The 13,086-nt window shown below is 45.8% G+C and overlaps 1 protein-coding gene across 2 annotated transcripts in view; it reads right to left on the reverse strand.

Moving 5' to 3' along the window:
* The window catches only part of NR5A2 (nuclear receptor subfamily 5 group A member 2), a 130,962-nt gene extending 120,385 nt beyond the window's left edge, over positions 1-10,577 (reverse strand). For both annotated transcript variants that reach the window (XM_077772053.1, XM_077772052.1), the window contains exon 1: positions 10,514-10,577. In XM_077772053.1, the coding sequence (XP_077628179.1) occupies positions 10,514-10,577 (64 nt within the window). The remainder of the gene's footprint in view (positions 1-10,513) is intronic.
* Between the last annotated feature and the right edge of the window lie 2,509 nt (positions 10,578-13,086).

A 13,086-nucleotide genomic window follows, 5' to 3' on the forward strand; every position in this document is an offset into this window, starting at 1 on the left:
CGCTCCAGTCCCCTCGCCTGCCCCAACCTCGCCACCCCGCCCTAACCCCCTCCCACCTCACCCTGACCTGGGGCGGGGGACGTGCGCGCAGCCGGGGCTTACAGCTGGTGAGAAGCGACCTCTGTCTGAGCGCAGCGGCGGAGGACGCGAGGCTAGGGCGACGGGAGCCTGCGAGCCGAGGGGGAACCAGAGGGGACGCGGGCGTGTGAGTGCGCGCGTGTGTCACCGCGCGAATATCGGGTCAGGGGCTGGAGGGGGAGTTAAGCATCCATTTAAACAACCTAAAGGGGGAAAAGAGACGTTGAATTCAGTGGACCGCTCTTCTCAGAAGAGTTGGCCTGCTCTCAAGGGTCTCCTGGCTTCCTTGCCTATCGGTATTCAGTCCGAAAAGGCGCCACCGTGGGCCCCTGGAGTCCTGGAGTGGCCGAGCGCCCCGGCTCACCGAGGAGACTGCCGTCTCGCCGAGAGTCCGCTCACTTGTCGGCAACCGAGGAACAGCTATCCCTGTTCCCCCTACTCTTTACCAGGCCCTTCACTCATTTATAAACACCCCACCTCCTCCAGCCCAAGATTACAGTGGCGGCAGACTTCCTAAATTTTAGTGCACTGTGTTCCCAAGTAGAAAGCAACGACCGGACTAGGCTTTCCTTTTTCCTTCTGGTGTCTCTGGTAGGACAATCCGCATGAGGCCCAGAGGCCCAGCACTTTTAATAAAGTTTTAAAGAACCATCTGTTAATGTAAGCTCTTCGGCCACCAGCCCAGCCAGATCTTCAAAGTTTTCAGATCTCATCCCAACAAGATGAAAAACATTTTTTCCAGCCTCGTGACTGCATATGAAATGCCTCATATTCAGTGTCTGCTGTGAGACTGGGTAATTATCAGAGTCCACCCACAAGGGGGTGAATTTGAATCTCAAAAGATCTGAATTTATTCTATTTGAATGACAGAGAGATCACACATTCAAACTGCCCAGGCCAGTATTTGATGAATTGAATAACACTCCAATCATCCCCATGATTAATCAACACTTTTATGTGAAGTGAGGTGTTCATCACGCATCCACGCCTGGCAACTCAGGTACTGTTGGCTCTCTAAAAAAAATTTTTTTGTCATTTTGTTCTTCAATATGTATTCAGAATCTAGCTTTTTAAAATCTCAGGTTTTGTAGCATCATCAAATTTCACAAAAACGTTTAAACATGGGGGAGGGGGAGTGGCCACTAGTTTGTAAAGGGCAGTGGTCTGTAGTTGCCAAAATTTGTGACCCTTAAGATGCTTAGATTTCCAGGGTAGTATCAAGTGACACTGTCAACTCATTTTCAATGTTACTAGTTGTTTTTAAACATCATTGTTAATTTAAAAAATAAATATTGTGAATTAAGTATATATATATTATATGCATAATATATAATACATATATCATATGCATATAATATATACACACACAGAGAGTACAGAAAAGGAAAGGAGTCCCAGGGCTCAAATCAGTTCTTGCAGTGCTTTGTGAATTCGGATGAACTTTGAAAATCAGTTTATTCCAAAGTCTTAATTTAGGAACAATCTCCTCTCACTACAGTCAAAGAGCTTCCCCAGTGCACTTAAGTAGCACCTTTGCAAACACCAGGCTGGCAGCTTTGGGAGACTCCAGACTCTTGGTCCTCAGAGGGAAAGTCCTCTGGCTGGTAGAGCTGGAGGAAGCGGTTAGGAGAGTTGAAAGAAGTAGAAAGGGGGGTCTCACGGGACCGTATATTTGTGCATGGCAAAAATCCTTGCTTGCACTTGAGGCAGAGCCTTGACCTAGCCAAGGCAAACTTTGTGATCACATTCATAATCCAGCTTCAGCCCCAGAAGGGGCTTGCCTAGACCACACTAGCAGCCTTTTCAGTCCAGGCCAGTCCGCCCTCGCCTCACACACCCCAAACCAGGAGTGATGGCGACAAAGGGCCCGTTGGCATTCATTTATCTCCTCACTAAGTAAGGGGGGCTGATGGGGGGCGGAGAGTAGGGGCGGGAGACAAGGTTTCAAATGGCCACCCTTAAAAAAATAAATCCGCGATTGTATCACTGAGGAAAGATCCAAGGTGCTTCGCCTTGCTTTGAAGTTCTGGTCCAGGCTCACGGCTCAGCTTACCCCCGCAGGAAAGGGGCGCGGAAAGCACACGTCTCAAGCAGAGGGAAAACTTCGGGGTCCCAGGCCTCCTGCTCCAGGAAAAGAGGAGTTCCCTAGGGTCAGCCATATCCAGATCCTCGCCGGACGTCGAAACTCCCGCCGGCGGTGGACAAGGGAGAAATCTTCCACTGGAATTGGTTCTTGTCAGAGACTCGAGGGCACACTCACCTTTTCTCGGGTCGCTCTTCAAGGGCTTTAGGGGAGCAGCAGGGTCCCCAACCCGGGGCCAGACGCAGAGGGAGGGGCGGCGGCACCAGGCTTCTCACCCCACGCTCATTTCCGCCCCGCAAGTGCATCCTTCCCCCACCCTCTGAGTTCCCGGGTTCCGAACGATCCGGTCCCTTGACCCTTCAATTCCGCCGGGCAGGAGTCCACACTGGAGCGACGGACCCGCTTGCCCTGTGACCTGGGATCGGCCTGGGCTTCTCCCAGAACACCCTCTCAGAAGGAGAGCGGGGGGAGGAGGAGCCCGAGCCGCTCACCGTGCCTCGGGTCGGCTACCTGAAGATGGTTCTAGGTTGCAGAGACGGCAGTGAGGAAGGAGAGCCGAGTGGACGCGGGAAGGGGAGGCAGTTGAGAGGGGAGTAAGGGAACAGGGCCTGTGAGGTCTAAACGCTGATGCTGGTGGGGGTCTGGACTGAGGACAGATAACACCGATCGGCGTGGAATGCTAACGCTCCCGCCGGCGGGCACACGCATCCCATATTCGGCCAGGAACATCTAACCTACCGCCACTCTGCCTCGTAGTGCACACTCAGGGGTCCACCCGGTCTGCGGGAAACCTAACTGGTGGCGGGGACCGCAGACCACGAGCCGGGAGTTCCGGCTTTAGCTACGGTGCGGATTCGCAGTTTCTTCCCTACATTCCTTTGCCAACTTCTGGCAAACTTCTCTCCCTTTCCCCCTCACTTCCCCCACGCCTCCACCTTCTTTCCGACGAGACTGGTCTCCAGGGCTCGTCCTTCCCGGTTCTGACTTTGTCTTAAAGCGTTGATTGACGGTTGCAATTACAAAGGATGATGGCTCTGGGAGCCTCCCGCGCAGCCTTGATGAGCCCGAGGAGCGCAGTCCTGGCATATTTTATCCCGGCTCAGCGTTACGGGGCCGTGCGCCCCATTCACCCGGCGGGCGGTAGCTGAGCAGGTCTCGCACTCCCCACCCGCGAGGATGTGGCTGCCTCGCCCTCCTCCCCCGCCTCCACTTCTCCGCTATTCCGCGCCGCATTTCAGAGCGCGCGCCGGGAACAGCCTGCCCTTGACCTGACCTGAGAATTGTCTGCCAGCCCTGTGCGCTTAACGCTTGCAGGCTGCAAGGGGAGTGAAAATGTCAAGATTTCTAGGACTGGCTCAACTTAACTGGGCTCTTCCGAGTGGAAGACCCACCCCTCCCGCGCGCCTAGGTGGGAGAAGCCTCGCATGACCTCCCCAATCTTGCACGAAACTTTCAAAGCTACATTCTTGGAAACAATTTCTAATGCCTCATCCACTTCTACTTTTTGGTGTCTTTAAGGAACCAGAATCATTACTTTTCTTGTAGCACGTGCCTCCTTTTCAGCCTCAGAAGAAGCCTAGATATTTTTCGGAAAGGCTCCAAGCGGCCGGGATAGCTCGAGGGGAAAGAGAAGCAAGTTTATCAGCCAAATGAAAACTCGGGCTCCGCCTAACTTTTCTGCCCCTCCCATTCAAAAAGCCCATCAGAAGCCACTTTTGCCTTTCTCGGAAAATTAAGGTTTGCAAAGAATTCCTGAGTTGCGCTCCAGAGCTCAGGAGGCTGGGCNGTCCTGCCTCATTAAAAAAAAAAAAAAATCCCTTTCTGCTACAAGTGTAAATAACTACTTAAGACCTCATCTACCACAGTCGCTGGAGCAGAGGGAAAAACTATCAGTTGAGACATTCTACCCCTGGAAAGACTTGTGTGTTTGGGGTAACCCGCAAATGGGGATTGATTCACAATCACTATGGGAGAATCTTAATATACCATGGCCCCATCTTTACTAGGGAGGAAAATACACCTTGTAGTGCTTCGCCTTGAAGCAATTATCCAGGTAATCCAGGTTCCTCCAGCCCCTCTTCCTAACTACATCCCACCCTTGTCCTGAAGTAAAGGTGAGCTTTTTGGAGAGTTTGGCCTGGAGTATCGGAATCTACATCTCTCTGTAAAAAGGCTTCTCCAGAAATTTTTGGCTTCATTTTCTTTCGGGACTGTTGCTCCCAACCCAGGGGTCCAGGCGCGTCGCGCTTGGGTAGGGCCAGTGCCCTTCTCGAAGTGGGCGGGGAGATCCGGTCTTGAGAAAGGAACCAGCTAGGGAAATAATCTTGGGTAGGTGGTCCAATCTAATCTATCTCTTCCTCTGTGATTGAAATGCAGATGTGAGTCCGCTCCGACTCAAACCAGCGAGACGCCCCCTCTCGGAACCAGCCCCGTCCATCTCCGGGACTAACCGGAACGCGGGGTGACATTCTCGAGGGCGATCCCGGCGCCAGCAGGCCACCGAGCGCTTAGTGCGACCAGCTGAGCACTTGCGTTGCAATTCCACTCCCCACGTCCCCTCCCTCCTTCTCTCCCCGGACTAGGAATTAAAGCCTTCGCTTGAGATTATTCAGGGCTACCATTCAAGTGAATCCGACCAGACTGGAAGTGTCATGAGGGAAGGGACTCCGCGCCGCCTAGCTTCCGAATTTCGCTGCGCTCACCGCGCCGCGGGGATGCGCAGTCGCGAGGTTCTTGCCTGAAGAAAGCCCCCACCTCGGGGTTTCTGTTCGTTAAGATCAAAGCGGACCGGGCCGCGCAGAGCTGTGTTTGTCTACCAATTTGGGCCCCTCTGGGACAGAACACAAAGCGAGGGGCAGGAAAGGCGGGACTGGCGGTGGTATCTGCACCCTCCGGCTCGCCGTGCCCAAGGATGGAAAGGGCGCCGGTCTGGGACGTTGAGTGATTCTCTGTTTGGGAGGATATCGGCTCCTCCTCCAACCTAAAGACAACTTTGGCGATGAAGAGGTGGTGGCCAGCCACGCGCAAAGGCTTGAGGGAAATTCCCTTTCCCACCACGGCTTCTTGTATAGAAACTGGGAACATGCTTCGGGACCTGGTTGGCGGGTTCAGACCGATTTTCTTTTCCATTCTGTATAGACCGCTGCGGAACAGGTGGAGCTTAGTGGAGGTGAGGCTGAGGGTGTCCAGATCATGAGGAAGGAATCACAGTTACTGTGAAAAATGATAGCGCTGGTTGTGGGACCCAGCATCTCACTAGGGACACACCCGGGTTTGTCAAAAGTGGTTTTTAAAAAGGGTGAGTGTGTGTGTCTGTGCTTATACTATCTTGTTGTCTATTTTCTCCCCTTGTAAGAAAACATGTTGGTTTCTCAGGGTGAAAAAAAAAAAGGTCCCTTTCTCTCAAAACTCAATCACTCATTTTCTCTTTCTTCATACCCACCAACTCTCTAACATATATAGATGCTCTGAATTGTCTCTCAATTCCCTTACGCCCTGTCAGTAGGCCTGCAAGTTGCCAGCATATACCCCATAATTGCAAGCAAAACTCCATCCAAACTCCAGAGATCCTTTCCAAGCAATTCCAGAGTACAAGACCCAAAGTGCCTTCCCACCCTGCTTTGCTCTGCCCTCAAGGCTGGGCTGCTGTTTCCACCCAGTCTCCTACACCTCTTCCCTTCCCACCCTTCTGAATTCTACTGGAACCTAAATCTGATTTTCACTGTGGAATGAAAAGGAAGATAAAGAACCATTTACAAAAGTCTTCTTAATCCCAGAATGCGTTTCGGAAGAAACTCTGAGCAGATCAACATTGTTTTCAACCATAATTCCATTACATCAACAAAAGCAAATAATCACTACTTTGAGGAAAGAGCATGGATTTCAGAATCACATCCATGGGTTCTGTTTACGGTTCACTCTCCTGACAAACCAGGTGGTCTTGGGTGAATCACTTGACCTTTCTGATTCAATGTTGTCATCAGTATATCAGGGTTAACAAAGTAAACTTTACAGTTGGATGAGACAATCCCAGCAACCAGTTTACCTTTGTATTTATCTCTTTTCTTCTAACTTACCCACACTCATCTTTCTGTAAGGAAGATCACTAGGAAAGGAATCACTAACCATTCTAGAACCATTAAAAATAAGATTCTTCCAGAGATCTCTGGGTGGCTCAGTCAAGCCTCTGACTCTTGGTTTCCTGAGTTCAAGCCCCGCTTCAGGCTCTGCACTGGTAGTTCAGAGTCTGGTTGGGATTCTCTCTCTCTTTCCTTCTCTCTTTCTACCCCTCTCCTGCTCACACTGTCTCTGTCTCTCTCAAAATAAATGAAATAAACTTTTAAAAAGATTCTTAAATAAAATAAAAAATAAATAAATCTTTCCAGTGGGAGGAATTCACTAACCTTAGTGTCTTGCAGTGCTTGACACAGTCCTCAAGGACTTAACTGCACTCCCGGATAAAACTGCTCACGAATTGCTTATGTTCATCTGTATTTTGATTATTTAAAGTTTAAAACTTAAGTTATGTCTTTTCTTATATCAGAGCTTCCCAAGACTAAAAGAAGAGGCAACCTTTGCCAATTTGTCTGCTCAAGTTTAGTCCCCAGGGTTCTCCAAGGCTTAATCTCTCAAACTCACTCTGGTAATCTTCCAGTTTTTCCCCAGGACCTCCCCAGACCTCAAGGCTCCTCAAATCCCAAAGTTCCTTGAAGCCAACTGGACTTCTCAGAGACTTTTTTTTCCAATAAGGTGAAGAGTAAGGAAGTGTAACCCAAAGAAATAGGGTTCTTTATCCTGAGGTAGGTTCTGGTCTTGGTCACCAGAAGATATCTGACTCTCCCCGTGTCAAGCTTCCCTGGAAGTACTTGGCGGAAGCTGGGCCCTCCAGGTGGGAATCTGTCCCAGAGCCCTTCAAGCTAACTCAACTCAAGTTCAAGGCTGAAGCTAAGATAACTCCTGACATTGTGTCTGGGTGGAGGCTTTAAGGAAAGGAAAAAAGCACTACCAAGCCTCTGTTCTCCCTTTCTCCATAAATCTCTCTTGGTTTATTAAGAGGTGACTTTAGCTCCAGTCACAACTTGTAGATCAAGGCCAGTAAAGAGAGCTGGCCTCTTTACTGTGTGGAAAGCACTGTTTTGGAGTTGGGCTGAGGCAGGGAAGGAGAAGAAGCACCAGAGTTTAGCTTCCTGGAGGCAACTGGCTGCCAAAGCCCAGCAGCAAGAATCAGAGAATGGGTTTGGGTGACTGACCTTCTAAACTGCACTGCAAATAAAGCTGGCTAGAGTGTAGGGTGACACAACGGGCTATCTCATTTTCCACTACATGACCTCTACTTTGAGAGACTCTTATGGACCCAGAGCTTTCTGGAAGTTATAGCTGGAATAAAATCAGACTCCAAGAGTGCTAAAGGGACTAGATAACAAACTTTGTATCATTTCTCAATAGTGTTTACATTGTGTATTATGTACCCCTCACTATGCAGACATAATTTCCCGTGGATAACATACAATAATAAATGTGTATAATAAATTCCATAATTGCACTTAATTTGAAGAAGTGCATACATTTAATACAAATCAAAGCATAATGTTGAACACATTGCAGAAGAGTCAATAAATAGTTGTTGTATGACATGTTTCCTGCCATACAGATTTGACAACTACTTTTTCCTCTCTACATTTCTCTCTCAAATGAGTGCTGCATATCATCAGTAAAATTGCCCCATTTTGGAAAATAAAGAAGTACCTAAGTCCGAAACCAAGAATCTGGAGAGTGTCCCAGAGCTAGTTAACTTTAAGGGAACAATCTGGTTATATACCACACTGAACGATTATCTTGCAGGTAGGCAAGAAGGAACAACGTTATCTTATTTCCACTTTTCTATTTGAGTACAGACATCTATGCACAATTTTCATGTAACCATCAGTGTGCATAGAAGGAAAATGTTATGCTCAGCTAGGACCCTCAGAGACGGCTTTTGTAATGAACAGAGGCACATTTTCAGGTACAACACAACTGAACCAACATAAAGTTTTAAACCTTGACTGATCTCTACATGCTTTGGCCTCGGTTTCGTGAACCACTCCTCATCCCTACCCTAACTTGCAATTTGCCCCCTCAAAGCTACTCCAGGACCTTACACTCTCTACAGCTCCACCTGTGGGTTCTTCTCAATGGGCCTGCAGGGCGGGCAGAATCCAACCCGAGAAGCAACCCAACCCCCTCGGGGTTGTGGTCACTCCTGTTTAGTCTGATGGCTCACACTGTCCCCCTTTCCTCTGTCAGCTCTTTGGGTGGCCTGTCTAGCCAAGAACCCCAGGAGTGACCCTCAGTACTCCTTGGAGGCTACCCCATGAACAGATGGGGATTCTCAGTGCCAGAAGCCGCCTCAGCGTGCCTAGGATGTTGCAAACAGGGACATCTCACAGCTACCTGGGAACACCAGGGAATGGAGGAGGGAGAATGTGTGGGCCGGGATGGGGCGGTGGCTTCCAACGAGATCCGGAAAGAGATTTCCTTTACTGGAAAATTGACTGGAATTTTGTCATCCTGGGATCTGGCGCCCGGAAGTGCCTGGAGAGGTTTAGGGTGTTGGGACAAGCTCGCTGAGCGACTCCTTCTGGGGTTTTTTTGTTTTTGTTTTGTTTTGTTTTTGTGTCTGTCTTTAGCAGTCCCTCCCGGACTGGACAGACATTCCGAAGTTTCTGGCTCTCTGGAACCCGGCTGATCCCAGACTTAAGTGTGCTCTCTATTTACGCTAAGGCTGGACCCGCCTCTGCGCCCACAGCATAGCCCTTGCGGTGTGAGTCCTGGGGCGGTGGGTAAAATACGGGTCCGCGGTAGCACAGAGACCTGCAAGGCGTCTCCTTCTCCCACCTAACCCTCTTTAATTCACCCCAGGGGTCTAAGGGACGCGGTGGAGGGGAGACTGGGGTGGGAGAGAACAAAGTGTGTTCTCGGGACCCCACGCCCTCTTAACTCGCAGCCTACCGGTCAGGGCTGCGCGCGACCCGAGGTGCGGCCGGAGCGCAGGCTCGCCCCGCGCGCACGCTGCCCTCGCCCCCGGCTGGAGCGCGCTCTCGCCTCGAGCCCCCGGCCCGGAGCCCTGGGAACGCCCCGCCCGCCGTGCCTGCGGGGGCTCGTTCGCGCGCCGCGGCGGTTGTGCAGGGCGAAAAAGATTTGAAATCGTTTGTGCTTCTCTTTCACCTCCTTCCTTGTGCTCGTATTTTCTTTTTATCTGCAGAGCAATTGATTCTCTGTTGCACTCTGCTTGCCTTCCTCATGTTTCTTTTTCACAAGTACAGAACTTTTTTTTTTTTTTGGTAACTATTTCCTCAACTGATATACTATAGGGTGTAGTTGGCCCATAAAAAAAGCAATCACTGCAGGCAGCGGAGTCAGCTGGTTATCAAGGGAGAAAGAGGAAAAGCCCAAGCCTTGATTTGCCTTCTTGCTACAGCGGAGCTGGAACTCAGAGCTTATGACCGGCTTCTGCGAATTCGCAGGGAAATTCCAGTTCGAAAGCCTAAGAAAGTGCCGCAAGAAAAGGCACAGGTCCTTCAAAAACTAAGGGAAAGGAAGAAAGGCAGGATTGCCAACAGACTAATAATCACACACCACTGGAAGTCACTTCCCTTTAGTCCTTTTAGGATCAATTGCACGTATTCTTGCTGTAACATTGACAATATTTTTGTTCTTTCTTTAAAATGAAAATTAGCTTTATTTACTTCTGTTTATAAAAACAAACCATGCTCATTATTTTGGAAAACAGACAGGAACCCTTAAATTCGAATCTTTAACTAATGATGTACGTGTGTATATCCATTGTATTTATTAAATACACATATTTAAAATGTATATATATTTACATGGCTTTTAGTCATCAGAGAAACAAAAGATTTCCTATAGTATCTGCAATGAATGAGACACCATACTGTGGTGTGGCTTGAAACTTTACAATATTTGAAAGCTTTTTTAAAAGTTTGATCAATGATAATTCCATATGGTTAACTTGTTTCAAGTTGTTAAAGTTGTAGCTTATTATCTCTGATTAGAAATTATCCGAAAATATTAGTGATGAAATATATATATTATGCATTTTTGTTTCTGACTGCTTTAGAATAATGGATGAGCATCCAAAAACCAGTGGCTATAATGAAAAATATTGATATCCATTTGCTTATTTTGAATTTCAAGAAAGATAAATGTGTGATACATACATGGGCTTCTGTGCTTTTAATAGACAAGAGGAGAAGCAATGACTTATAGTACTAAATACATCAATAAGATTAAATTACGTGAATTAATGTAGTAGCAAAATAATAAATGGATGACAGAGCAACTCCTACTCACCGATAGGTGTAAGTCCGTGCTTTAGAGAATCTTGTAAATTTCCAGTATCTGAATTAGAAGACATTCTTGGTACAATTACAGGTGGTCCTTTGGTTTAAAGCAGAAATCATTGAGCATAAGAAAAAGTATAGCTTTTGTAGCTTTGAGGAGGACACATCAGACTACAGTAACCCTTAGTGAAAGTTAAAAAAAATAGCAAAAAAAAAAAAATCCAAGAATTCAGAAAGTTACAAGCAAGTCTTTCCCTGGACTCTGTACTTTTTCCAGCATTAGTGGCCTGCTGTAAACCATGTATCCAGTTACATGATGGTTTCTAATCAGAAGAATGGAAACTTTTGATAGGTTTGGATGGATCACATGACTCTATGCAGGTTGATAAGAGGACCCTGTTATAAAGTGACAGCAAAAGAGATAAGAACTCCTGGCAGATAATGGCAAAGAAATGATTAACTCAGAAGTGGAGAGGTGCTATGCAGCACAGAGAGTGGAAAGTTGTAAAACTGAGGGGTCAGAAGATCATACTTAGTGGATAAAACTCCAAACCAACTTAAATCTACTAACTGAACTTAGGCTTGTGACATACCCCCTTGATGTCATCACCTCTTTGCATAGAGGAGGACAGACATAGCTCTTCTGACCTCTGTAAATATATTTTAGATGATAACATCGGCACACATTCTTTAAATGATGACTAGAGATGTGATTGACACTTTAAAATACTACAGGTAGCATTTCCAAGCTTATGGCTATTTATTCATTCATGCATTGTCAACCAATTTTTTAATCATGCCTATTCATTAGCCAAGTTGTTAATCTTAGCTTGTTTGGACACTGGTCAGTTGATTAAAAGGGCAGCCTATCTATTTACCCCCAATACAGTAAAACTTACATGTTAGTGCTGGCAAAATGATGAATGTGTAATATATTTTCCACACTTTTAACTTATTATTCTTTGCTTGAGTCCATGGGAAAAATCTGGATCACTCTTTGCCATGAAAGAACTATTACTCAAATGACCAAGGGTAGTTTAAGGCTCTTGTTAAATATCTCTATCATTCTTCAAAGTAATAAACTATGGATTGTATTACAATGCATATCTTTTCCCATGTTGTGGAACAATTCATTGTTTTCTTATTTGTTTTGATTTCTCTAATGGAGCAAACTTTTTTTTCCCTGAGATTCTATTTAGAAAACCCAAAAGTTTATATATAGCATCTTTCTCATCAAAATTATCTTTTCTTAGATTAGATTTCACTGCATATAATAGAAAAGTCAGAATAACAGTGGTTTAAATAAAGCCTTTATTTTTCTCTTAGAAGTTCAGATGTAGACAATCCAGGAATGGTATAATAGCTCTACAAAGTTTTCCAGGATCTGGTTTCTTCCATTTTTACTGTCCTTTATCTCTTGTCTTCATGTTTCAAAAATGACTGCTAGAATTACAGTCATCATTCTAGGAAGCAGTATGGAGGAAGGAGACAGAACACATACTTCTTTTTAAGGATATTACCTGAAAGTACCACATAAACATGTTGCTTACATCTCACTATGCAGAAATTAGATACATATTTACTTACCCTTAGCTGCAAGGGAAGCTGGGAAGTGAAGTATTTTATATGGGCAAGTATTTCAAACTAAAAAGGATTGGGTGAGTATAATTATCCATATCAGTTCTTTTCTGTTCTTTTTTTTTCTTTTAAGTTTATTTATTTATTTTAAGAGAGAGTGAGAGAGAACCAGTAAGGGAGGAGCAGAGATAGGGAGAGAGAGAATCCCTCTGCTATGATGATAGCAGGCTCTGTGCTATCATCATAGAGCACAAAGAGGGCTCGATCTTACAAACCCGTGAGATCATGACCTGAGCCAAAATCAAAAGTTGGTTGCTTAACTGAGTGAGCCATCCAGCTTCCCCTGTTATTTCTTTAAATAATCGAACAATAGGGGCACATGGCTGGCTCAGTCAGTAGAGCATGTGACCCTGGATCTCCTTGGGTGTGTAGAGCTTACTTGAAAACAAGCAAAAAAAAAAAAAAACAACAAAAAAAAAACAAAACCCAAAAACCTTTATTAAAAATCATTGAATAATGAAACACTAACGTGCCACAATACTAGAAATGTACCTATGCATGTGTTAAAGGACATATGCTTCTGATGCCTCTGCAAAGCAGCTATTCTCTTTTTTTTTAAGTTTATTTATTTATTTAAGTCATCTCTACACCAAACATCGTGCTTGAACTCACGGCCCCAAGATGGGCCAGCCAGGTGCTCCTAAGCAGCTGTTCTTTCAAAAATTATTAGGACCCCCAAAAGATTTTGCTTCTGTTAATTATATCTACGAGTATTTATTGTATTCAAGATAAAAACAGAAAGTAAGAAGTTACTAATTATTTGGAAATATACTAATTTATTTTTATTAAAATACATTAACACATACAATGCATGTTAATTAAAATATGTTAATATTTACAATGAATTTTAAATTAAAATAACTTTTTCAAGACAAAATAATTCATAAAAAAGCAGCATTTCCAAGAGTCTTTTTTATATCTACCTTAATAGAAAGCTGGATTCTC

The sequence above is a fragment of the Crocuta crocuta genome, unplaced genomic scaffold (genome assembly GCF_008692635.1).
Source record: "Crocuta crocuta isolate KB4526 unplaced genomic scaffold, BGI_CrCroc_1.0 scaffold318, whole genome shotgun sequence".
NCBI lineage: Eukaryota > Metazoa > Chordata > Mammalia > Carnivora > Hyaenidae > Crocuta > Crocuta crocuta.